The sequence below is a fragment of the Malus sylvestris genome, chromosome 13 (assembly GCF_916048215.2).
Source record: "Malus sylvestris chromosome 13, drMalSylv7.2, whole genome shotgun sequence".
NCBI lineage: Eukaryota > Viridiplantae > Streptophyta > Magnoliopsida > Rosales > Rosaceae > Malus > Malus sylvestris.
Genome location: NC_062272.1, coordinates 24,898,868 through 24,925,796, shown reverse-complemented (window position 1 = coordinate 24,925,796; position 26,929 = coordinate 24,898,868). Strand labels below are relative to the sequence as shown.

Genomic DNA, 26,929 nt, shown 5'->3' with positions numbered 1-26,929 from the left:
ATGTGGAAAGTCAACAATTGGAGGAATCCAGAAAATCCTCTAACCCAGTTCAAGATCAAAGCTGTGGAAAGTCAACAAGCACAACAAAATACGTGTCGATTCATCCACTACCAAAGCCAAAGATCATCTACCACATGAAGCTCCTTGTGGTCCGATTTCAACCTTTAAGATCAAGCCTCGACGGCCCTTGAAGACATTTTCAGCCCAATTCAAGATCAAGCCTCGATGACCCTTGGATCGACATCTACAATAAGGGACTTCAAAAGACATCTCCTACACATGACAAGCACATGTATACGACGCGCCTTGAAGTGGGGGCATTTGTAGACATCGAAATTTCGGTAAATAAATGTTGACCGATAAATCAAAGTTTCAACGCTCATGTATTACATAAATTTTACACGTAGCGTGTGTCTAAACAAAAAATCGAGAATCATCGGAAAAGTCATCAAACAGGACACGTGTCAACACCTGGCAGAAACGACTTATTTCATCTGGAATATTATATTCAAAATTAGGCCTTGGAAAATTCTATAAATAGAAGCCAATTTCATTCATTTCATTTCACCAATAGAGATTACACCAAAACCTTGAAGCTCTGAAACTCTGAAACTTCGAAGCTCTCAAGCATCCAGGTTCCCGAAGAATCAAGAAAGCCCTCTTCGTTCTTCGTTCATCGTTCTTTCAAGATCAAGCCCCGACGGCCCTTGGATCAACAATCATCCACCTTCAAGATCAAGCCCCGACGACCCCTTTGAAGAACTTCCACCAATTCAAGATCAAGCCCCAAAGACCCTTGAAGAACTTCCACCAATTCAAGATCAAGCCCCGACGGCCCTTGAAGAAAGTGTTCATCGTTCATCATCCGTTCATCCTAAGATCAAGCCCCAACGGCCCTTTGGATCAACAACGTCGACAAATCCACACATCCAACCATTATTCAAGATCAAGTCCAAAATCCCTTGAAGATCCGTCAATCATTGTTCTTCAAGATCAAGCCCAAAAGCCCTTGAAGATTCGTTCATCACTGTTCTTCAAGATCAAGCCCAAAAGCCCCTTGAAGATCCGTTCATCACCGTTATTCAAGATCAAGCCTCAACGGCCCTTGAAGAAACGTTCATCCTCAAGATCAAGCCCCAACGGCTCCTTGAAGATCCGCTCAAATCCACCTTCAAGATCAAGCCCACGGCCCTTGAAGAACGTTCATCCTTAGATCAAGCCCAACGGCCCTTTGGATCAATCGCACATCCACAAATCAACACCTTACGGAGATCGAATCAAATGATCAAATTTGAGAGAGATTGTAACTCAAAATCATCAAATACAAATATTATTTTGTGCACGTTGTTCTTGTCTCGTTTGTTTCAGGAATTTTTCGTGTTTACAAGAACATCATAAGTGGACGACTTCATAAAATTCCAATATGATCCTTCATTACTCTAACAAACAATTCACAATTAAAAACTGATTAAAAAGACCTTTGTAGCCATGAAAGGATCATATGTAGCTGATGTTGAAATGGGGCCAAAAGATCTAAAACCTCAAAATTCCATTTCCAATTTTTCAAGATACAATGAAGCCATCCACACCATTAATAGACAAATTGGTGCCAACCGTATCACAATAGTTCGGCACACACAGAAGAATGCTTCTAAATGATTCATTAAAATATTCAAGTTATGGGAAGAGACATGTGCTTTGCTGGCCGCTAATGTCGCACTAACTTAAGAAGTACCCATACTAGATTAGAGTCAGACACATATTGTTAGATTTTTTGGCTCGTCAAAGTGTCCTAGTTGGTTTAGGATTGTTTTGGGGAAAATTAGAGGTATACCGATTCTTGTCCTAGCAGAGGGTTTAGGAAAGAATTTCATCCTAGAGGGTTTAGGAAAGAATTTCAGTTTTCCTTATTCAATTTAGGTTTGGATTTCTAGAAGTCTATTTGGACTTGGATAAGTGTATTTTCCTAATCCACTTAGAATAGGAATTCAATTAGCCTTGGGACATGTAAGCCGAACTTGTGCCTATAAATAGGTTGAGGCAAGGCATAAATCTGAGAGAGAAAAATTGTGACAGCCGAGACAAGTGAGAGAGATTAGTTCTAGGGTTTGCAAAAGTTCTGTAATCTCTATTATTAATCAAATGAGCGGTGATTTCTCTACCTAGAGAAATCACAACTGGACGTAGGTGGAGCAAGAAACAAGGCAAATTGGAGGCACTCTAATCTGCCAGACACCCCAAAGGGTTCGAACTCCAACCAACAATCCACCTACATTCCAGAGATGCATAGCACTTGACAAACCTAATCAGAACAAGAAGAAACCTAACAGGTTTGGGTTTGACCAAGATGAAGTTAATTATGCTCTTAACATTAGTCAAGGAGATCCGACTAATGTATATACTATAAAATATAATATATACTTATATATATATATATATTATATAAGTATATTTATAAAATATAATACTTTGTAAAAACAAATATAATTATAACGAAATCAAAGATAATATCATCTTCTTTATTACTAAGTCTAGTTGTACTTGGAAACTATGTCATATAGTCTTAAACTGTTGTAATTATTTATTTTATTGTAAGCAATTATAGAGAACTTCAAGGAAAATTAGAATGAGTGGTCACAATTATAGGAAAATTTCAAGAGAAATAAAGCCTGAATGTTGTAGTTATGAGTAATTTAAAAAGAAATAAAGGCTGAGTGGAGTAGTTATAGGGTATTTAAAATGATATAAAGCAATAATTGTGGGAATTTAAAAGAAAATAAAGGGTTGAGTAGAGTATTTATAGGGTATTTAAAATGAAATAAATGAGGAAAATAAAGGGTTAGTGGAGTATTTATAGGGTATGTAAAATGAAATAAAGGCTGATTGAAGTAATTATTATGGAAATTTATGGGATTTGGACAGTTAAAGTTTCTCCTGCTTCGTTGAAACTAGAACGGCATAAACATTTCAGAAAACCTGGATTTTGAAGCAAAAAACGCTCAGAGGCGTGCCTCCGTCCACTCCCACGAAACTGAGGCGGCAACCCTCACGCCCAACCTCGGAGGTGCCCTAAGCGCGCCCGAGGCTAGTTTTTTAAAACATTGAAGTATAGCCATACAACGTCCACAAAATCAAATTGCAACAACTACAATAAATAGATAGTAGTTCATAGTCCCCGAACCAAGTGTGCCTAAATTTAAAATACAGTGCCCATATAGGACCACAAACAAGATATACTACATTGCTTGTACAAAAAAAAGGATATACACTATTATACGAATGACGTTATAAAAACGATATACACTGTAATAAGGAATCCAAATCCAGAATATTTATAACAAGAACATCACACTTGTATACCTTAGGACGCGTAAATCCATGGTCAAGGAGACCATCATGAGTAGGAATTTCATTATTAGCAGTTTCTCGAAGCTTGGAAACTTTTGCATCATTCTTGGTTACGAGATCTCTAGTTTTGAAGACATGATTCAGCTGCACAATAATTAATTATTATAAAATGACAAAATTCTAAAATAGAACATAAAGATATTGATATTTTTCAAGGAATAGGGACAAGGACATACACACTGCATAATGTATGGATCCATGGACCCTCTGTGATAAAAGGGTTTTTTGTTGCAATGCAATATATCCCGATAGCTGTTGACTCAGGAACGTGTAGATATCGACATATATCCAAAATGAGTCAACCCATACTACAATTGCAAACTTAAGAAACTCATGATTACAAAAGTTTAGGATAAAGAGAAAAAAAAGTAAATAAATAAAAAAGGAAGACAAAATCTGGATACAGTGTATATAAAAAAAAGAACATAATCTGGATAACCTACAAACCAGCGAACCTAACAGATGGAGAAATTTTTAGTTATGACGGGAATACGGATGGTACACTACGTTTTTATGCAAGTGGTGGAAAATTTTAATTTTTAAGTTATTAACCCCTTAACACACATAACCCACCATTTATATAGAGACACGTGGTGTACCACCTCGTGTGATAGTCACACTGAAAAATCTCTCTAACAGATGTCACTTTGCTAAAATCTATATGTTTTTACCCTTTGTTTTGATATCGGGATAAGGAAAAAAGATAAAAGACAAACCATAGGTAAGGTTAAAAAAAATGACAACAATAGAAATTGTAAGAAGCTTTCTACTCATACCACTCAAGAAAATTGAAATGAATGTCTATGTATAGAATTATTTTTTCATACAAAAAACAATCACCAAGTATTTAGAAATAAGATATATTTAATGCTAGTATAACATACCCACTTCTTCCCGTATATTCCTTACTGTACATATGACATTTTTTTATGGTCAGGACCAATAAAGCCTCATGGAAGCTGAAGGTTCCACTAATGATGAATAAGAATGAATCATAATTTGCACTTTCAACTCCAAAGATAAGCCTAACCCTATAAGGTAAGAACAATCTATTTCGATTTAACCTTAGTACAGATTAATTTTCTTGTTCACAAGCTCATAAAAAAATGTCAGATAAAATCATGTCAAGTTTATAAGGATACATTTAGCATTAAAATTCCACAGTTGCATAATTATCGAGTTGTGCTTTTGGAACGAAGTTGGAAGATTGAACCCTACCAGCTCCAAAAAAAACAAAAAAAAAACAAAAAATTAAATCACATCAAGTATTTAAGATAATGGGAACTGAGTGGGAACATGTAGAACTTAATGATCAAGCCATTACACTGTCAAATTGAGGACTCACACAGGGAGAAGAATAAGCTTTCTCTAGATGAATGAAAATCATTGCCTCCAGATATGCCATAAACATCTAACCAATGCTTATACAACTTTTGCTGAAACTATGCTCGCGATGGAGACCTGCGGGTTTAACGTGAAAGTGAGAGGGGAAATCGAGGTTTTTGGGGTTTAAGGATTTTTATTTTATTTTATTTTTAGTTAGGGTTTAGGGTTTAAGATGGGACCCCGCTTCTCTGCCCTCCCAACTCCCAACTAATGTCATTACCAGCATACTACACTTAATTCATGATACTTAAATATGGGAAAGGTCCTTACCCGCTATTGCTAGAAGTGCTTTACTCTGTGATTGTACTGAAAATAGTTGTAATTGAGGTTTCTCTCTTTGAACCAATGTTCTTTTCAATCAATATTAAATCCTTACAAATCACAAACTTCAAATCTACAGAGAAAGAAACGAAGAAATTCTGCAGAATACTAAGCTGGGGATGGTAGAGATCATTGGTTTCAATGACAACCACCGGCATTCCTTTGTCGTGGCAGTAGATGCTGCCACTTGTGCCGCGGCAGTAGTTGCTGCCACTTGTGCCGCGGCAGTAGTTGCTTGTCAGTTTGAGGGTTACATAAGTCTCATTGATTGTTTTGAGCATGAGTTGATCTGAGACTTGCATACAGAACATTACTTATTTCACTTATTTAATTTCTTAAAGGTGATTACAGAGAGGTAAAACAGAAAGCTGAACGCCGAAATTGTTCAAACAGATGCTTTTGAGAATTTTCTCGGGATCCAAATATTTATAAACGCTACTAAACTTTCAACCCCGAATGAATAGCAACTACACCTCCAACAAGGTTCTCATATTCAACCTGCTGGAATCCTGCATCCGCAATCATCGACGCAAACTTCTCCTGCAATCAGTACATAAGATGAATTGCAAGGGGATATAAGAAAATTTACAAGAAAGAACTACGAGCAGGACAAATCAAAATGCGGATAATACTAAAATAGAGTATTCTAGTATGGAATCTGAAAGCAAAACCTGTGGGGGGAAACGACGAATACTCTCTACCAAGTACTGGTAAGATTTTCTATCCCCTGCAACGAGCTCTCCCAGGGCTGGAATGACTGAGAATGAGTAAAAATCATAGCTGCACGAGGAAATGAGGAAACCTTAATTACATGACTAAAAGAAATGCACAAGAAAGAAAGCAATCCATCAAATGGCAACAAAGTAAAACATTTATACGTAATCTAGTGTGTGAGTGACACAGTCACGTAGCTTTGTGCTAAAATTCAAATGTGGCGCTGTGTGATAAAGCTGGAGTGCACGGTAACACTTGTGTGCATATCAATTGACACTACACGCTCATGCCCAGTGTGCAGCTAGAAGCGGTATGGTGCTTATGACAACAGAAAAATTCAATTACAGTCAAATTCAATGGAGCATTTGTCCTTCATTGTTTTTTTCCTGGGATAAGGAACTTCAACATAACATTTGGAGCAAGCAGCACGATTAACGTTAAACTTTCGAAACAAAAGGACAAGATACGAAAATAAATTTTAAAAAATTGTACAACAAATATCTATGCCGCAGACCATGAATCTATAATATTGCCCGTACAAACATGATGATGTCAGTGATAACTCAAAAGAGATTCCCTCGTAGGTTAGAAATTGCAAATTTAACCAACTAAAAGTGTCAAATACTTACAATTCTTTGAATACAGGAATGTCTACATGGCTCAGTTCAAGGCACAGGAACCTTCCTCCACGCTTTAGCACTCTATAAACAAAAGCATAAAGAGCAAACATGATGAGTGTAACAATTTGACAAACTAATTTAATGCCTCTTCCTGCAAAAATACACAACAGCCTATTAATAATCAAATTGACCAGCATAACTTAACATTGGCACAAAAGCTTAATTATGAATGCAGAGAGGTTTTTAGATGGATTGAGCTGTAGAAACGCCCTTGAAGAACATTGTTTCACAGGTTTTCCTATATGTATTAGTGGCATGAGTACAAGTCAGTTATGTACATCTAGTTTCATTTTGGTCAAGTTATATACTGATAGTTTCATCTTACTGTTAATCCCCTAAGTCAGATATCACCTTTTTAGGTTCAAAAGTTGGTTCTTTAGAACTGCATGTGCACATTAATAGCATTATCTGTCACGAGCTTCGACCCCACACTAATAAAAAATTATTCAGGTTTTCATCTGGTTCTTTCTACCTACTGTAGCTCTAGATATTGGTTCATCGTGTGTGTCAGTTTTAGCGCACCCACATAATTGTTTAGAAGGGAACAAATCCATATACAAAAGGTAATGGAAACAATTTACATATTTCTATTATTCTTTATGGAAAAGCAGGGAATAGAGTTGGAAAAATGTTTGCCAGTGTGCCTTGTTGCCTATAACATCTGACAGAGACAGTAAGGAGGAAATTGGTTGTCTCACAATCCTCTCCTCCACCTTAAAAGCTTCCGCATGAGACTAACTAATTTGAGAAAACTAAAATAGACAATTTAACTACTCTGTATTCTAGCGCTATCAACACAAAAACAAAAAAGAAAAATACTACAGTTGAAGTGCTTAAAACTAATTGAAATAAGTTACTTATTCAACAGTTGATACATGGAGTGATAGCCATTGAATTCTTCATATATAAGGAGTGATAGCCTATTTATAGAGATCACTTACCAATTATCCATCATGATAATTTGCCCTGCATTATTATTAACTGTTAGTATTAGTTAACCAGTACAAAGGTTTGACCACCTTACCGATAGGCTTCAGACAACACTTTCTCTATGTGTGTAACATTCCTAATTCCAAATGCAATTGTGTAACCATCCATTGTATTATCTCCAAAAGACAAGGCTTCTGCGTCTCCCTCCACCCATAGAAGGGATTTGTCTTCTCCAATACCTGTAAATTTCAATACACGATTGTATATTTATAAACAAAAGTAGATTTTGTTTGTCCAATATATCTAAGGAGAATGCCTAATGCAACCTAAGTCAAAGTCACAGCATTATCTGACCTCTCTCCAACGCCTGCTTTTTACCGACATTCAACATGTCAGGGTTTATGTCACATACATAAATCTTAGTTTCTTCTTGTAAATCATCTTCGAGAACATCTTGCATAGCTCTACGTCTGACACTGTTTACTGAGTCTAGTATTCTGAAGGCAACATCACCTGACAACATAAAATTACCAGTAAGATTGACATACACAATTAGAAGAATTGATTTCTGTATTGTTTCAGACAAGGAAACAAACTGTCCTATGAAATTATGTTATTTTATTTTATTTTTCCATCTGGCAGATTCACTCCAAAATTAGCAGGTAACATACCTGCAAGATCACCTTCCACTCCATAATATATGATGGGAATCATGGGATGGTGTCATTTGCACCCAACAGCAATTGTAGTCCATTTTTGCCGTAGGCAATTTTGCCTAACTTCTTATTCTCAAATTAGAAAAATAATTCTTGTGCATAATGATTCTCCTTTTTATTTTGTTGGCTAACTTCTTCCTAGCCCACTCCATATGGGGATTTCAGGTCTCTTCCCAACCCAAACTGGATCTCATACTTTATGATAGGCATGTAACTTTCTATTAAAATGCCCAATGCTGAGCCCAGGTAACCAACAGTATACAAAAGTTGGATGGTATAAAAATTCAAACTGGGTTACCTACTTGGACCTCCTCCTTTTGCAAGGAGATAAGTGATCACTTCAGCCTAAATCTGGGTTTCTCTAAAACAATTTGGCAACAACTTACACTTGAAATGATTTGAATCCAGATAAGATGGGTAATATTGATACCACTTGTTACTTCTTAAAAAAATACCACTTATTATTATCTCACGTGACAATAAATCTACGAGGTATATAAATGTGTCCTAAAGTCTTATGGTCCACATATTTGACCAATTTACCGCAGTAAATGCATGTCACGAGTTTTACCTGTCCCACCAGCCACATCAAGATGCTTCATTCCAGGGAAAGGATTCAGTTTGGAAACTAATCTGAAAAGAGATCGGGCATTATATAGAGCAGTGAAAAAAGTCAAAGGTGCTAACAATATGCTCGTCTATAAAAAGAAAATAAACAGAGGGAAAAAAATAACGCATTAAAGTAAATCTTCAATAGGTTTACCTATCCTTCCATAATCTGTGTAATCCTGCACTCATCACATCATTCATTAGATCATAGTTCGAAGCAACATTGCTGAAGACATTACCAACCATTCGACTTTTTTCCTCTTCCCTTACTTCTTTAAATCCTGCACAAGAAACACTTAACGACTATAATTTATCAGCCAAATGAACCAAGCTAATGATTTGTATAAAACTATCTGTGATACACCAAAATATTAGACATTTCTAACGGGTTCAGCATTCATATTCTGTACACATCACACTAACCACTACGTCCTATTTAACAATAAAATTAATACACATTGAAATCTACACGTTCATGCACACACAAAGTGAGAGTAAGCGGAAAGAAGGACTAACCAAAGCTTGTAGCATGTGAATGCAATAGAGCAGCAGGAGAAAACCTGTGTAATAGTTTACTCCCTAACTTCCTCGTCACTGTTCTCAAGGCCATAACTGTATCTCTGTAAATAAATATTTGTAAATAACGATCATACAATGTCAAAATTGAATACTTGCAAGTATTTTTAAAAGGAAGAAAGTGAGCACAAAATATTCAAACAGAAATCTGGGTGTTTGCTTTCTTTCAAAAATTAGAAAACTGAATTTTTGAGATAAAGAGAGAGAACTGATCGACTGAGAAACAGAGAAAGTGAGCAGGCAAGCAGAGATTGCGGGCAACACAAAAGTCAGTTTTGATTTGAGTATTTGAAGCGGTTTGTTTTCCTTTTGTTAAATTTCGCATCGCAGATTTTGAACAACTTTTTGTATCGGAAAATGCTACGGTAATTAACATCTGCCCGTCTAGCTCAGTTGGTAGAGCACAACGCTCTTAACCTTGTGGTCATGGGTTTGAGCCCCATGGTGGGCGTTTTTTTTTTTTTTTTTTTCAAACAACCGGAACTGATTTTAATCTTACTTATATCCTATGTAAATAAAAAATCGTCATTTTACTCCTGAAACAAATACGATCGGCAATTCCTTGTCTGGATAGGTGAAATGCACACTTCCTCCTATAAAATTTCACATTGCTAACAGTTAATTAATAATATTAGGGGTGTTAAATTCATGGTGTCTAGCTGAACCAATGTATTAAAAGGCGGAGGCGAAGGCGAGGTGTTCCATGGATAGCCCCGCCTAGGCGTGAGGCGAAGCCTAACGGAACCTAAATAACTTGATATATATTGCATATATAATTATATATATATATAATTATAATACTTTGTAAAACAAATATAATTATAACTAAGCCAAAGATAATAGGCCAAATTGGATAAATGATCCCTTTGGTCATAAGGTATTCGGAAGATAGCCCTTGTGGTAAAAAAATTCGGATTTAAACCCCTGTGGTGGACTCCGTTAGCAAATTTAGTCTAAAAATGATTTTTCCGTTAACTAGCTGTTAATACTTGGGTAAAATTGTACTTTGACCTATGCACCTTCTTCCTCGTCTTTATACTGTCCAATGTACAAGAACAAGGTCTGTAATTTGTACTTTCACAACACCATGTCCGAGAAGTATGGAACTTGGATTTAAATTAGAACACTGACACAAAGAAGGTGGGAAAGTTGCAGAATGAGACTGAAACAAGAAAGAAAGAGGAGGTTCAACGGATTGGAAGGTCCAATCATAGGTGGAAGAAGAATTTCTTTGCTCTTCTCTGCCATGCTCAATTGGGGGTGTCAATCTGAAGTTGAATGGCGGAATTGAAAGCGGTGCTATTGCTTCGAGGGGTTGAATTGGAGCTGCAAAGGCGCTGAAAGCCTGAACCAATTGTAAGTGGCGACTCTAAATTTTTATGTTCTTTCTGTGCTGACTCGTTGGTTTTTCTTTATGTTCATTAGTTGTTGTTGTTCCATACTATTCGGAAGGAGAAGGTGCACACGTTAAAGTACAATTTTACCCATGTATTAAACAGATAGTTAACGGAAAAATAATTTTTGAACTAAATTTGCTAACGGAGTACATCACAAGGGTTTAAATCCGAGTTTTTTTAGCACATGGGTTATCTTCCGAATACCTTATGACCATAGGGATAATTTATCCGATTTGGCCAAGATAATATCTTCTTCTTCATTACTAAATGTAGTTGTACTTGGAAATTATGTCATATAGTCTTAAAATGTTGTAATTATTTATTTTATTGTAAGCAATTATAGCGAACTTCAAGAGAAATAAGGTTGAGTGGCCACAATTATAGGGAGTTTGAAACGAAATAAAGACAGAATGTCACAATTATAGGCAATTCAAAAGGAAATAAAGGCTAATGGAGCTATTATAGGGAATTTAAGATGAAATAAAGATTGAGTGGAGCAATTATTATAGGGAATTTAAAGAAAATAATGGCTGAGTGGAGTAGTTACAGGAAATTTCTTATAGGCAATTCAAAAGGAAATAAAGGCTAATGGAGCTATTATAGGGAATTTAAGATGAAATAAAGATTGAGTGGAGCAATTATTATAGGGAATTTAAAGAAAATAATGGCTGAGTGGAGTAGTTACAGGAAATTTCAAGAGAAATAAATCTTGGCTAATCAAAATGCTAGGTTGCAGAATCTAAATGGGCAATAATTAACCAAAAAAAAAAAAAGAGTTAGAGTTAGACTTTGCCACTAGGATTTGGAGAGAGAAACTTTCTCCTTCTTCTTCCCTGAAACTAGAACAGCACACAAAGGAATGGCAGAAACAGAGGAACAGCAGAAATAGACCTGGATTTGGAAGGAAAACACACGCAACTGAACGCCTGGGCGCGTCCCTAAGCCGCCTTACGCCTACCTCCACAAAACAAAGGCGAAAACCCAGCAGCCCCGCCTACAAGGGCACCTAGGCACGCCCCGAGGCTAAGTTTTTAAAACACTCTGAACCGAACCTATCTAAATCAGGACAGTTTTGTAGTGCTGTATCATAATTCATGTTCAAATAGTCAAGACTTCTAGTCCTTGGCACTGACCCATGTCGTGCCGTACCAAACCTTAAACAGTCCTGTTTTCTTGAGTCTTGTTTTTTTGTTTAGAACTACTTACATTAAGTTATTCTTTTCTATAATTGAGAGCTAAACTTGTCTTCTTTAAAGAAATGATAAGGGGGGAAAAAGGATAGAGATACATCAAATTCACATGAGTGTCATCCGTCCTCCTTTCTAAAATTTTAATTTACGTGCATTTCAGATTTTATCAATAGAATCAATCAGCTAAGTAGGCGCATCTTACAAACCACATTTCATCTGCATCAAACTGACATTGTTGTTTTATTGACGATACTATTTCCTTCTCACAGAGAATATAAACAGAACAGATAAATTCAGTACATTTTCAATTTTTCTTAATCGAAACAATACGGGGCTGAAGATCAATACCTCAGCAAGCAGCAACAACTCAGCAGCAGCAGAAACTTCAAAACCCCTAAATTGGATTCAGAATAACCCTAATTTTTCAAACCCTAGATTCGGTTTGAAAACCTCACATTCAACAACGCTCATGCAAACACAAAGTGAAGTTTAAAACTCCAATTTAGAAAGAAAAAAAAATCCTAAATTCGAGTCATAAAACCCTAACTTCAGGAAACCCTCAATTCAGAATTCCAAACAATAACATAGATATTAGAAAGATAGACAGAATAATTACCTTTGATTCAGCTTCCAACTCTCTTATATAGCCCTCAGAGTTCCGGGTTTGGGGTTTTTAATTTCGAATTTTGGGATTTTTAGCCAGGGAATGAAGGAATTGTTGGCCAGGAAAAGAGGGATTCTGGTTCAGTGAAGGATTTAGGCGTCGCAGTGGTTCAGGAACTCGAGGAGAAGGATTGGGGAGGCTGTCGACGGCGAGAGTCGCGTCGAGAGAGCGCAGGGAGTCACAGAGTGAAATGTTAAAAACTGAGGAGAGATCCTACGGCTCAGATTTAATCTGACTAAATAGATATATAAAAGTAAAACTACAAAGTAAATATATTTTACCACAACTATAGGTCACCTGATAAACTCATACATCAATTTTTGTATATTGTAATGCTATATATTAATTTACGAATTCGTTACAAGTCATATTTCCGTTAGTCAATTCATCAAATTTTACTACTAAGGATGTGGCAAATATTGACCCATATGTTATAACATGACAATCAATTGTACCATGTAGATACAAAGTATATTATAAAATAAACATCAAAATAAAATAAATGTTAATAGTATAAAAAATAAAATAAATATGAAAAAATGAATTATCCTCCCATTAATTGACAGTGCACATAGGAGTGCGTTCAACTAGGGGTGGGTTCAAAAAACCGAAAACCGAAAAAAACCGAAAACCAAACCGAACCGAGGCCGAAAAAAACCGAACCGAGGCCGAAAAAAACCGAACCGAAAAAACATCGAACCAAAACTGTCAAACCAAACCGAACCGAATCTGACCGGTTCGGTTTCGGTTTTTGAGGTTCGGAAACCGAACCGATATATATATATTTAATTATTTTTTTAAATATTATAAATAGTTTAGTCATACAATCATAACAAAACATACCTTGTTGCTAAGTTGGTTTCGGTGAACCTTTTCAACCCCCAACGCACGGGTTCGAACCTCCAGGATGTCTGAGATGTTTTTTAATTTTTTTGGAGAACTTAACAAAACCCTTTAACCCTAGCCACTAGTAGCCATACCTTTTATTTTTTTTCATTCCCTTCCTCTCTCTCTCGTTCCCTGCCTCCTCTCCTCCAGTGTAACCCTAACCCAGCGCAGCCGAGCCTCCTCTCACTCTCGTTGGGTCTTCAACTTCAATCGCTCTGTCTCTCTCAATCTCTCCGACGACCCACGACGGCGCGACCCTTTTCCCTTATCCCTCTCCTCTGTACTCTGGACCCTCTCTCCTTCCTTCCCAACTCCGCCGCTCTTCCGCTTCGTCTTCTTCCTTCACAGCGACCTGCAAGTGTCGCCGTCTCACTCGTCGTCACTGATTTGCTCTCAGTTTCTCACCGCCATGACCTGTGACCCACGACCTCTTGCTGTTTCGAGTCTCGACCCACTACTTCGTTCCTTTGCAAGGTTAGTCTTATAATAATTTCTCTCATGTTTGTTCTACATATTTTGTTTTCAATTTGATGCGTTTTGCAGAATTTATTTTCAATTTCATGGGTTCTGTAGCTTTTCAATTTCATGGGTTTTGGTTTTGCAATTTGTTTTGGGTAACTTCAGTTATGAACACTATTAGTTGAGGTTTCATTAATTTTATATTTTCTTATCCTTGCATGCGGTACTAATTTGTATCAACGAGATCCTCGGCGAGGCGGAGAAGAAATCAACTATGATGGATTTCACAGCTGAGATGAGGATCCAAGCTTTTCTTCGACTCTTTCATGGTTTTGGTTCGATTTCAAAACTACCCAAATGATAAAAAATTAAAAGACTATGATGGATTTCTGGGTTTTTTTCTTTCTTTCTGGATTTGGGTTTTTTGTTGAATATAAAGGCTTTAACTTCATGACTACAAAACGATTTGAGCTTTTTAGAGAGAGAGAGAGAGAGAGCGGCTTTTGATGATTTCAGCGAGTAAATGCTGTAAGGAAGAAATACAGAATGATAAAGTGTTGATGCTAGCACAGGAGAAAAAAATGGCACTCTGTGATATCTGTGGTTCATTTCTTGTGGCCAATGATGCTGTAGAGAGAACTCAGTCTCATGTTACAGGGAAACAGCATATTGGTTATGGCATGGTTCGAGATTTTATCGCTGAGTTCAAGGTGAGTCTCTCTGTTGATTAATGAAGTATTGAAGTTAAGGAAAAATATAATTTCTTGCTCAGGGACTGAAAAACGTGGACCTTATTTTTCAGGAATCTAAGGAGAAGGCAAGGGAAGAAGAAAGGTTAGCGAGGGAGAAAGAAGCAAAAGAACGGAGGAAACAGAGGGAGAAGGAACAGGAGGATAGAAGGAGAAGTAATTCAAGTGACAGGGGTCTATCTTATGTTGTTGTGGTTGTTTTGCATTTTTTGGAGGAAAAAAAAAAAAACCGAAAAAAAACAGAAACCGAACCCAAAAAAAAACCGAACCCAAAAAAACCGAAAAAAATTTGGGCCGAACCGAAATTTTGGTTTGGTTTCGGTTTTGGCAAAAAACCGAACCGATCAGAACCGAACCCAGCCCTACGTTCAACAAACTGAAAATTGTAAAAAAGAACCTTTGAAGTTGAAGAAATCGAACCGAACAAAAAAAAACACTAACTAAATTATAAAAGTCGAACCAACCAAAATCTTTTGGTTAAATTTCATTGGTTTAAGAACGAACAAATCAAATTATTTTAAAACAATGTCGTTTTACAAGTTTTCTTATAAGATTCGCATAAGCCCAAGTGTAGTAAACTTCACAAGGTCTGTGCATAAGCCCAAGATAATAAACCTTTTCATTTAATTTTTATAAAAGCCCAAATCTAAATACTAATACGTCTATCCTCTATAGCTCATCCATGGGAATTTTGGAAAAATAACCAAATTTTAGACTAAATATAGAGTTATAACCACTGTTTTAATTTTATTATAATTATAACCAAAGTTTGACGTAAAAGTACTAATATACCCTAAATATTAGGGTTTCTCACAACAATCAAAATACAACCTTTAAACAACCTTATTATGAGGAATTAATCTCTATCGTTTTTTCGTTTTCATTATTCTCTGCAACTTTTGAACTACTTCCTGCAACCTTTCGGATTTCTTCACAATGAAAGCATGAATCAAAAAGCAAAACTAGCAACATTTTTGCCATATCCTTTCTATGCCTTTGCAAGAATTAGAGATTTTGGTGGCCAAACAAAATTTAACTCCATAAGTAGCAGGAAGGCAAGGACTACAAGTGGAGGACGATTTCCCTCCTCATCACATTGAGAGTTATGCTCGAAAAAAAATGTTTTACTTCACACTGGCCCTTGGAGGATTTTCTGTGGTATATTTATTTGGTTTTAATTTATGTTTTACTCATTTTCCAGAAAGGCTACGCTTTCAAAGCTCCCTTTTTCACAAAATCAATGGTTTTCTCTATACTTTAATCTTCCAAGTAGACCTAGCATTCGTGTCGTGTTTTCCGTGTTCATGTCGTTTTCGTATCATACACGATATCTTAACGGATCGTGTCATGTAACACCCGTTAAAATAAATGGGTAAAATGACCCAACCCGATAATATTAACGGGTAATATAAACCGACCCGTTACCTGTTAAGGAAAATATATTTTAAATTAATAAATAATCAAATAAAAAACATAATAATTTTTTTGAGTGAAAAAAAAGGTTGCACGCACGCCCAATGGGACTCGACTCGAACCCACAATTGCTTGATTAGAACCAAAACACAAATCAATCTTCTAGTCCCAAAACTCAAATTTGATTAGAGCCAATCTGTGTACACCAATTTAATTCACACCCATATGTAACATCTCACATTGCCCAGGGGAGTGATCCTTAAATGTATATTCCCATATGTTCCATCAAAACTCTGAAGTTAAGTGAGTAGCGCGCGAGAGCAATCCCATGATGGGTGACCCACTGGGAAGTTCTCGTGTGAGTTCCCAGAAACAAAACCATGAGGGCGTAGTCGGGGCCCAAAGCAGACAATATCATGCTACGGTGGTGGAATGGGCCCAGGAAGTGGTCCGCCTCGGGCCGGGATGTGACACATACCCCTACTTCCAAATAGTCATACTATTTGTTGGTATGATCTCTCATTTATCTGACGGTTGTTATTTAAATAAAGTCTTTAATAGTTTTTTAATTAATGTAGAAGTATAAAAAATATAGAAAAAATATATAAACACTCGTAATGACAAGCTTTACAACTTTCGTGAAGAGTTTAACTTCGAAATTCGCCACTATAATCATATAAATCATAGATCAAAATTTAACCGTTGATTGTTGTTTATATCTACGCTTTATTTTTCTCATCAAATTTTGTGTTTTTAGATTTTCTTTTTTGAAAACATGATCTATTAGAGGATGCAAGAAGATTAACGGTTTGGATAGTTGATATTATGTTCAAAGTTTTACAGTTAGTGAAAATATTGCTTGATGTTTATAAAGTTTCTACAAACTATTTGACATCTACTTATATTTCAATTAACCGTAAATATCGAAACGTGATATCAAAGATCTAAACCATTTATCTTCTTACATCCGCCAGATGATCATGTTTTCAAAAAAGAAAATTTTAAAAATGAAATTGAGTAACAAAAATAAAGCGTAAATGACAATCGACGGTTAAACATAAATTTAAGGTTTATGGATTATAGTGTTGGATTTCGAAGCTGACCCCTTCATGAAAGTTGTAAAGCTTGTCATTATGAGTGATTGTATATTTTTTTTACATTTTTTACACTTCTACAATAATTATTATTAATTTTTCCCTCAAATAAAAAAACATTATTCATGAGGGTTTTGAGGATTTTAAAAATCTAAATGATAATATAAGTGTAACCATTATTTACTCGTGGAGAAATAATGATGAATCATAAGTGTTTATATATTCTTTCACATTTTTCATACTTGTATGTATGTCTTCTTAGTTCTTGCCCATACAAATACTATACTAGTTTATTTTAATTTTGGACAACAACATATTAAGTAAAATTTATCCTAGTAATGATAATAAGAAACTCTCATAATAAAAAACTCTATAGCTCATCTTATAATAAGAAACTCTATAGCTCATCCATTCTCTCATTCCTCTAAATCTTGGCGCATTATGTTTCTCTCCATTTTTAGAGAGGCTAACTTTGTGGGTGATGCGTTTGCACGTCTAGGCCATAATGTTTCTGGTAGTCATATTTGGGAGTATTGTATCCCAAGCTTTGCTTCTTCTATGCTTATCTTTGATTTTACTAGAAACAATTGTATTCGTGGTTTCTCTCTTTAATAAATTTTTCTTGCATAAAAAAATTATTTATCTCATTTTATCTTTCCTCTCTCTCTCATCTCCTTCTCATCAGTTTGCCACCTCCACCAACCCGGCCCACCACTCTCATTCTCCTCTCTTGCTCTAATTCTAAGGTTTGAATCAAACAAAAATCCCTAATTAAAACATACGTAATATGATAAATTTCCGTTGAAAATTTAGGAGCAAGACACCTCAAAATCCGAGTTTGGTGCAGCGCCAGTGCTTGCATTTTGCGTTGTACCTAATTGTGCTTTTGGCCTTCATACGAATATAGTGAGGGATAAGCCTGAACTACCCCATCATTTTAGCTAATTTCTTGATCATAAAACTCTTATCCGACGGTATTTTTGCGAGCTTGAAGTTGGAGATTCGCCACGAAGTTACAACCTTGGCTTTTTCTTCTTCTTCTTTTCAGCAGCAAAAGCCACAAAGTTGCAATCAATTTTTTAGTTTTTATTTTTTTGTAACTGTGTATTTTTTTCGTTTGTGTATATTAATAACCATCTTCAGATTCTGTTAAAAAAAACCAAACTACATTAATGAAAACAAGATAAAAAAAATTGAACCGAAACAAAATTAAACAGTAATTTCGGTTTGAATTTATTTTTGGCAAAAAACCGAAGTGTATGAAACCGAACCCACCCTAAGTGTATTAACATTCAAATTTATATAAAAAAAATCTGAAAAACTAAATGAAAAATTGAAAAAATATGGTGAAGGTGTTAGAGTTTATGATTTGTGTGTGGTTTTAGAGGTATTAGAGCATGAAATAATCAAGCAAAAAATCAATGAGATGATGATCTTTGCTCAAAGGGCATGAAGAAATGGAGATGCGAGAAACTCGGAGACATTACTCCTTGGATTGGATTCAGCAATAATTGAATTGATGCTTATAGAAAGAAAATGAAATGGAGGGTGAGATATAGCCGTTGAAAGCGCACTCACTCATCCACCTCACACACTGTCATGTGCACAACACATGCTCACCTATAATTGAGTTATTATGACATATGGCACACATCTAGCCTGTTAGCTTTGTTTTAATCTTAGCCTTACATTACAAACTAAGAACAAACACTTGAATTCAAAAGGAAATGAGAAACTTAGATCAAAGGCAGCTACAAAAGCTTAAACATCAACACTCCCTCCTAAGCTACCAGCTGATTTGACTCCCAACATCTCTCTGAAGTAGTTGAATTTCTCCTTTGGTAATGCCTTGGTTAGAATATTAGCCATTTGTTCTTCGAATTTGCAGTAGACAAGTTCAATATCATTATCTTGAATTTCTTCTTTAATGAAGTGAAATTTTCTGCTGATATGTCTTGTTTTCTAGTGAAACACTGGATTCTTGGCCATAGTTATTGTTGAAGTGCTATCACACATTAGCAACGTAGGTTTAACTTGTTCTTCCTCAAAGTCTTCTAAAACAAACCTCAACCACTTGGCTTAAGATGTAGCTTATGCTGCACTCACATACTCAGCCTCTACAGTGGATAATGCCACTGTGTTTTGCTTGATTGAGGCTTAAGAAAACAGACTTGAGCTAAGATTAAAGGCTTACCCTGATGTACTCCTCATGTCATCCTCATTGCTAGCTCAATCACTATCACAATAACAAATAAAGAAGAGTTAATATTCTTTTTACATATTCAATGCCAAAATCCAAAGTATCTTGAATGTATCTCATCACTCTTTTTGTTGTTCCCATATGCTTTTTAGTTGGATCATGCGTGAATCTTGCCAAGAGACTAGAACCAAACATAATTTCTGGTTTAGTGGCAGTGAGATACAACAAACTTCCAACCAATTTCCTGTATTCAGACTCATGAGCAGCCTCACTTCCATCATTCTTGCTTAGTCTTTCATTTGTTGCAAGTGGTGTTCCCACAGACTTACAATCCTTTAGACCAAATTTTTCCAGCAATTTCATTGCATATTTCTTTTAATGATTGACGACGCTCTTCTTTGTTTGTACAACTCCCATACTAAGGAAATCGTTAAGCAATCCCCAAGTCTGTCATCTCATAGTGTCGCATCATGTCATTTCTGAACTCCTCAAGAATTGAGACACTACTTCCAGTTTACACAATGTCATCAACATATAGAGAAACAATGAGAATCCCTGGGTTTTCAACTTTGGTATAAAAGATGGTTCACTGAGACTCTTTTGAAAACCAGCCTTAGTGAAATAAGAGTTAATTTCATCATACCAAGCTCTTAGAGCTTGCTTAAGGTCATATAATGCCTTGTTTAACTTGTACACCTTATCCTTATTTCCTTGTATGACAAAACCTTGAGGTTGATCAACATAAACCTCATTCTTGAGTACACCATTGAGGAAAGCAGACTTTACATCCAATTGAAATAGATGCCATTCCTTTTTTAGCTGTAAGAGCTATCAAGGTTCTTATGGAATCAAGCCTAGCAACTAGTGCAAAGGTCTTATTGAAGCCAATTCCTGGCTTATGTGAATAACCTTTTGAAACCAATCTAGCTTTGTTCTTTTGTACTATTCCATCAAGATTCAGTTTAGCCTTGTATATCCATTTCACACCTATCATAGGTTTACTAGATGGTTTATCTACCAGCATCCATGTATGGTTCTTTTCAATCATGTCTAGTTGAATTTGCATAGCCTTCTTCCAAGACATATCCAGAGTTGATTCTTCATAATTCTTAGGTTCCACAATGTAAACATTACACTGAGCTAGAACTTCATCCAGTGCTATCCACTTTTTTGAAGTAAAATCATAGCTCTGTGACAGGCTCAAGTCTACCTGGGAACTTGGACCATCAATGTTTGAATTCAAATCTTCCTGTGGAGTTTTAGAAGTGATCTTAGGGAGTACAATCTCTTATTAATCTCCTGAACCTTGAGTTGGTTTAATTTCTACAATATTAGCAGTAATTGGTACATTGACATACTTCTCAGAACTTGCATTCCAATCCTAGCTAGTATTTTCATCAAATACTACATCTCTGGACAAGATAATTCTTTTAGTGAGATCAAATACTCTATGGCCTCGTTTGTTTGATCTCCTTAGCTAGGACTGGATTAGCTAGGACTAATAACCCATGTTTGGTGCAAGCCGGGATTGAGTTTAGTGGGATTAAGTCAGACTCGTGCCGACTAAATCCTTCCTTAGCTGGGCTTAGCGAGACCCCCCGAGAAGGAGGGGATTGCTAGTCTCGTTTCCCTGTCTTCCCTCTCACGCCGCGTCCTCGTGCTCGTCCTGCACGACTGCACCATCTCTGACGACGACTCGTCTTCCTCCACCCACCCCTTACCGTCTGCACCTCCAATCCCTGCCCATGCCCATACCTAGCCCCACCCACCCGTGCCGTCTGCAACTTCAATCCTCACCCATGGAAGAATAAGTGAAGTTGGACGGGAAAAGAAGTAAAGGGAAGAGAGAGAGGGATTTGAACGGAAAAACAAAGGGAAGAGATAGGAAGCTGAACAGGAAAGCTCACCATGGTTGCCATTAAATTGGCGATGCTAAGCTTGAGAGGGAGGGGGTTGGGGTTTTTTGGGGAAAGCCGGTGGTACTGCGAAAATGAGGGAGAAAAGGCAGAAAAAAGGGCGGAGATAAAAATGAATCTGGGAAGAAGATGATTCCACAAATGATAAAATAATAATAATAAAAAATTAGTAGATTAGATTAAATTAATGATAAAATATTGTATATATAGATTTAATAATATAATGTTAGAGTCCTGCTTCTTAATCCGGCACTGCATCAAACGCTTCACTAAGTCAGTCTAGCTTAGTCTAGTCTAAGCCAGTCCAGCTTAGTCCCTGAAGCTAGTCAAGTCCGAGATAGTCCGGTGCAACAAATGCACCCTATATTCTTTTTCACTAGTACCATAACCCACAAAGATAAATTTGTGACTATTACACTCAAGATATTGGACGAAGATGATGGTGGGACTAAGATAAGACGAAGATGACAGATTGACTTGGTAGGACGACACTGGACTTGAATTTACAAGTGTACCAGTTGTTCTTGGTTGATGCACCCGACGAATCAGTTTGAATTGGCTTCAATCCTTGTATAACAATAAATACAATTCAATTAATTGTTGGAATTGCGGCGTCACTAATTGTAAAGCCGAGTTAGGATGTCATTGATGAAATTGTCGAGGAGACAGATATGCAGATGGGTTTGGAGTCGAGGAAGTTGTTGTGGCAAAAGAAACTTCCCAAACCAAGAATTGACTAATTTTTTTTTATTTTTTTTTATAATTTATTTATTTTTATCTACGAAGCATTATAGATTGTCAAGTCAGCAAAATATGGTATTGCATTTGACAAGTTATCACTTAATGACCAATTTGATGGATTGACTAATAGAGGTCTAACATTGCAACAAATTTATAAGTTAATGTATGACATTGCAATGTTAAAAAGATAAGGTATGAGTAGTGGCGGATTCAAGATTTCAATTTAGGGGTCCGGTGCTAAATACAAGTTTTAGGTAGAAACAGAGTGGGAAGCAGACAAAAAAAAAATCATTTATCCATTGCATTTCGCTGAACACTTAATGAGCTTCTTGTTATCAGCTGAACCATGTTACACATATACCAACAGATATCGGCATATGTCAAAGGAATATGATAAGTGATATCTTGAGATGGCTTATGGCTTTTTAGATTGGAAATTCATACAAATGGCTCTTATTAAATTTGGTTTCAATCAAGACTAGATCAGTAGAATTATGGATTGCATCTCATATTGTTCTTTCTCTATTTTAATTGATGGAATGCCTAAGGGCTATTTTTATCCAACTAGAGGAATTAGGCAAGGTGACCCGCTCTCACCATATATTTTTATCATCTGCATGGAGCCCCTAATAAGGCATTTTAATAACTTAGCTAATACTTCAAGTAATCATATTGGCATTCTTTCATCCCCCTTGGGTTACAGAGTTGCTAACTTAATGTTTGCAGATGATTGTCTTATTTTTAGAAGAGCATCCCCAATTGTAGCACGAAAGATTACGTTCCTCACTCTTTTTGCGAAGGTCTTAGGTCAAAAAATTAATTTTCATAAATCCTCGCTCTACTTCTCAAACAACACCCTTGCAAACTTAAGAAATAATATTGTTAACATTCTGCAAATTCAACATAAAACTACAATTGGTAAATATCTAGGTATTCATAATATTATATGTTGGAAGGACCCAGTAATTGTTAGATCCCACATCGCCTAGGAGGGTGGATCCTGTAAGCCTTATATGTATATTCCCATCTCTACCTAGCACGAAGCCTTTTGGGAGCTCACTGGCTTAAGGTTCCATCGAAACTTTGAAGTTAAGCGAGTTCGCGCGAGAGCAATCCCATGATGGGTGACCCACTGGGAAGTTCTCGTGTGAGTTCCCAGAAACAAAACCGTGAGGGTGTGGTGGGGGCCCAAAATGGACAATATCGTGCTATAGCGGAGTCGAGCCCAAGATGTGGTGGGGGTCCGGGTCGGGATGTGATAGTAAATGCAAAAAAACTTACACTTAGAATTCATAATAAACTTGCAGGTTGGAAAGCCAACTCCTTTTCTAGGGTTTGAAGACTTACTCTTATTAAGTTTAGTCTAGCCGACATGCCTAATCATATAATGGCTTGTTTTAAATGCCCCACAAAAATTACTCAAATAATTGATAAGGAGAGTAGAAAACACCTCTGGAATAAAAATTTTAATTTCTCTCATGTAGCATGGGACGATGTTTGTACCCCTCTGGTGGAAGGTTGCCTTGGTATCAGAAAAGCTGAAAAGTTCAATCTTACTTTCTTAGCTAAGCTTGTGTGGAAAATTATTAATGATAATGAAAGCTGGTGGGTAAAGATTGTTAAAGCAAAATATTTAAGACATGATTCTATTTGGAATGTGAAGTGTAGGCAAAATCACTCAGCAACTTGGAAAGGTATTCTAGTAGCAAGACATGTTGTTAAAATAGGAATGAGATGGACTATGGGAAATGGTCAAAATATAGTGTTTTGGTCCCATAACTGGGTTCTTCCTTTCCCATTATCCATTATCATTGCTACTCAAAATCAACATCTTATTAACTGGAACCTTAAAGTTAATGATATAATGCTAGATAAAAACTGGAATATTGACCTTTGTTGATGCACAAAATCAATGAAGACTTTGGAACAACATAAAGTGTCAAGTTTGTGACCTTCGCTCGATTGCTCCGATCACTAGTGAGGATAAATACGTAAAGAGATAGAGATAGGGAAGCAAACACAATATGTACGTGGTTCACCTTAAGTTTGGCTACATCCATAGAGTATAAGAGTTCTCATTAATAGTGAAGGGTTTTCACAAATACATAGGTTCAAGCATAATCATCATTAATGAGTTCTAATGACTAGTTTAAGTACAATCATGACATTCGGGATTCATTGTAGGAGAATGGTTTCCTTTTATAGTTGAGGAGAGTCTCCAGCTTATGTCCGCGATCGATGTGGTACTCTATGAGCTTTATTCTGATGTTGACATATGTTGCGCTGTGATTGGCCTTCTGGTTAGAGGGAAACTCTTGTGCTTCGGCGTGGGTGCCTCAGCATGAAACCCTCAGTAGATCCTTGAAGGTATGACACTGACCGGTGCTTAGTAGTTTCAAGATTGGTCAAGTATGGTACAAATAGTGCTCCCTAAGTTCCCGAGTGAGAAAAACTTCTCGGTTGGGGACTTGAAAAATCGAAGTCACTGAGTAATCATGAAACTTTTAAGTACCTAAGTGTAATAACATATAGTAAGAGTCCCCCAAGTTTCCAAGCAAAGAGGATAGCCGAAGGAGGTGGCTCGATATTCTTGAGTCATTAGAAAAAAGACATAAAAATTTTGCTCCTTTTTTTTTTTTGAATGTAGCCCAAGTATATGTATTTTTTCTTAAGCCCAATTCCTTCTTTCTTTTTGGTGAGAAAAGAAAATGTGGTTGAAACGTTTTCCTTTGTGTACATACCTTGAATGGTTGAAGCTTTTTCCTTAGGACACATAGCTTGAATGGTTGAAGCTTTGTAGGTGAAGCTTTTTGGTTGAAACTTTGTAGGTGAAGCTTGTTCCTTTGGGCACGTAGCTTGAATGGTTGAAGCTTTGTAGGTGAAGCTTTTTGGTTGAACTTTGTAGGTGAAGCTTTATAGGTGAGGCTTTTTGGTTGAAGCTTTGTGGGTGAAGCTTATTTGTTGAAACTTTGTAGGTGAAGTTTTTTGGTTGAAACTTTGTAGGTGAAGCTTTTTGGTTGAAGCTTTATAGGTGAAACCTTTTTTTTGAACCATATAAATAGATTTTACATCCACACTCTTGAGCAAGAGTGTGGAAGGCTTTTTGAATTTTTTGTAGTTTGGCAGTGTGTGAAGCTTCCTCCTTTCAAGGTGTGGGAGGCTTCCTCCCTCAAAGTGTGTGAAGGCTTTTTCCTTTCAAGGCTATGGGAAGCTCTCTCCTTGCAAGGGTGTGGAAAACTCTCTCCCTTCAAGGGTGTGGGAAGCTCTCTCCCTTGGGTATGGGAAGCTCTTTCCCTTCAAGGGTGTGGGGGTGTGGGTGGGAAGCTTTCTCCCTTGGGTGTGGGAGGCTCTCTCCCTTCAAGGTGGGAAGCTCTCTCCCTTCAAGGGTGTGGGGGTGTGGAAAGCTTTCTCCCTTGGGTGTGGGAAGCTCCTTCCTTTCAAGGGTGTGGGAAGCATTTTATAGGAGTGTGGAAGGCAAGCTACATGTTGTAGTTATCTCTTATGTGTTGAAACTTTGTTGGCCTTCTCCACGTGTCATAATTAATAATTAACAATTAATTAAATAATTAATAATTATCAAAATAAGTATTAAGTAATTAATTTTGGATTTTATTTTTTGCATATTTTTTTTGGCAGATTTTTTATTTTTTATTTATTTTTTAACTAGGGACAAGAAAATGTGGGAGAGACCACATATATTGTTTTTGCTTCCACACTTTTGAATAAGAGTGTGGTAGGCAATCTACATGTTGTAGTAGTTGAAAGTTTGTTGAACCATATATACCCTAAATTCCTCATGCTAGTTTACGATTACATAGGTCAAGATTTTGCTTCCACACTCTTGAGCAAGAGTGTGAAAGGCTTTATTGAGTTTGTATATGCCTTTTTCGAGTTGTACGGCTTGAAAATTTTCGACTGCTTATGAATGCTAAGAATCCATAGGTACATGATGTACTGCTCTTTCCTAGTTGGTGAAAAGAAGGAAACTTCTTTCATCATCCGTTTGGTGAGAAGAGTGGTGAGTTGCCGAGGCAAAAATGTTTATTTAAGTACTAGTTGTATCTTTTACCACATGGTTGGTGATACGAATGTGAGTTCCTTCATCACCTAGTTGGTAAGAAGAGTGGCAAGTTGTCAAATCTCAACATTGTTTATTAGAGTACTAGTTGTGCTTGATCACCTGGTTGGTGATACGAAGGTGAGTTCCTTCATCACCTAGTTAGTAAGAAGAGTAGCAAGTTGCCAAAACTCAACATTGTCTGTTAGAGTACTGATTGTGCTCTTCATCACTTGGTTGGTGGCACGAAGGTAAGTTCCTTCATAACCTGGTTGATAAGAAAAGTGGCAAGTCGTCGAAACTCAAAATTGTTTCTTAAAGTACTGGTTGTACTCTCTATCACCTAGTTGGTGATACAAAAATAAGTGCCTTCATCACTTGGTTAGTGGAAAGGGTGGCACGTTGTCAAAGGATATTAGAGAATGGGTTGTACTCTTCATCACTTGGTTAGTGATATGAATGTGAGTTCCTTCATCACCTGATTGGTGAGAATAAGGGCAAGTTGCCGAGGTACATTGTAGTAAGTGCCGAATGGCAAAATGCATGTTAACACCCCTTCGAAGCTCAGTTGGCTTATGTATGAATGTGTTGAAATGTATGATGTTTATGTTGATTGACATGAATGATGCTTGGGAATGTTTTGCTATGCATGAAGGAATCCATTGTTTGGATATGTGAACCATGTTGGTTGTAACACTTAGTTTCACTTACTTTATGTCAAATATGCATGTTGAAGCTCTGAGTTAGAGTATAGAGGTAGGTCAGCATAGACCAAGTGTTCCAATGCTAGGAATGTAAAAGACTCAAATGAAGTTGTCTGA

The 26,929-nt window shown here is 36.6% G+C and overlaps 2 protein-coding genes and 1 non-coding gene across 5 annotated transcripts; 2 read left to right on the top strand and 1 right to left on the bottom strand.

Annotated features, from left to right (window-relative positions):
• Nucleotides 1-5,411: 5,411 nt before the first annotated feature.
• On the bottom strand, nucleotides 5,412-12,808 carry LOC126597002 (2-methoxy-6-polyprenyl-1,4-benzoquinol methylase, mitochondrial-like). 3 transcript variants are annotated; one of them, XM_050263753.1, is made up of 10 exons: nucleotides 12,544-12,808; nucleotides 12,276-12,321; nucleotides 9,281-9,384; nucleotides 8,919-9,045; nucleotides 8,727-8,788; nucleotides 7,794-7,952; nucleotides 7,534-7,678; nucleotides 6,459-6,530; nucleotides 5,787-5,895; nucleotides 5,412-5,655 (listed from the first exon to the last, which is right to left on the bottom strand). In XM_050263753.1, exons 3-10 carry the CDS (start codon nucleotides 9,372-9,374, stop codon nucleotides 5,554-5,556), a joined length of 870 nt encoding a protein of 289 aa, XP_050119710.1. In that variant the 5' UTR covers nucleotides 9,375-9,384; nucleotides 12,276-12,321; nucleotides 12,544-12,808; the 3' UTR covers nucleotides 5,412-5,553. The 3 variants fall into 3 exon arrangements, with proteins under 3 accessions (XP_050119710.1, XP_050119709.1, XP_050119712.1); XM_050263752.1 differs by lacking the exon at nucleotides 12,276-12,321; XM_050263755.1 differs by lacking the exons at nucleotides 12,276-12,321; nucleotides 12,544-12,808 and having other exon boundaries at nucleotides 8,919-9,059.
• TRNAK-CUU (transfer RNA lysine (anticodon CUU)) lies at nucleotides 9,719-9,791 on the top strand. The gene has a single exon. It is a non-coding gene; the product is annotated as a tRNA-Lys (tRNA).
• A 1,374-nt stretch (nucleotides 12,809-14,182) lies between the features above and the next one.
• On the top strand, nucleotides 14,183-15,286 carry LOC126595390 (uncharacterized). Its single transcript, XM_050261699.1, has 3 exons — nucleotides 14,183-14,648; nucleotides 14,741-14,981; nucleotides 15,240-15,286. Exons 1-3 carry the CDS (start codon nucleotides 14,445-14,447, stop codon nucleotides 15,284-15,286), a joined length of 492 nt encoding a protein of 163 aa, XP_050117656.1. The 5' UTR covers nucleotides 14,183-14,444.
• Nucleotides 15,287-26,929: the final 11,643 nt, after the last annotated feature.

Coding starts and splice junctions, on each gene's coding strand:
- LOC126597002 (XM_050263753.1), bottom strand. CDS start 9,374: ATGGCCTTGAGAACAGTGACGAGGAAGTTAGGGAGTAAACTATTACAC. Junction 9,046..9,280: donor TTCACATGCTACAAGCTTTG/GTTAGTCCTTCT, acceptor TTTCTTGTGCAG/GATTTAAAGAAGTAAGGGAA. Junction 8,789..8,918: donor CACAGATTATGGAAGGATAG/GTAAACCTATTG, acceptor ATCTCTTTTCAG/ATTAGTTTCCAAACTGAATC.
- LOC126595390 (XM_050261699.1), top strand. CDS start 14,445: ATGATTTCAGCGAGTAAATGCTGTAAGGAAGAAATACAGAATGATAAA. Junction 14,649..14,740: donor ATTTTATCGCTGAGTTCAAG/GTGAGTCTCTCT, acceptor CTTATTTTTCAG/GAATCTAAGGAGAAGGCAAG. Junction 14,982..15,239: donor AAAACCGAAAAAAATTTGGG/CCGAACCGAAAT, acceptor TTTTCTTATAAG/ATTCGCATAAGCCCAAGTGT.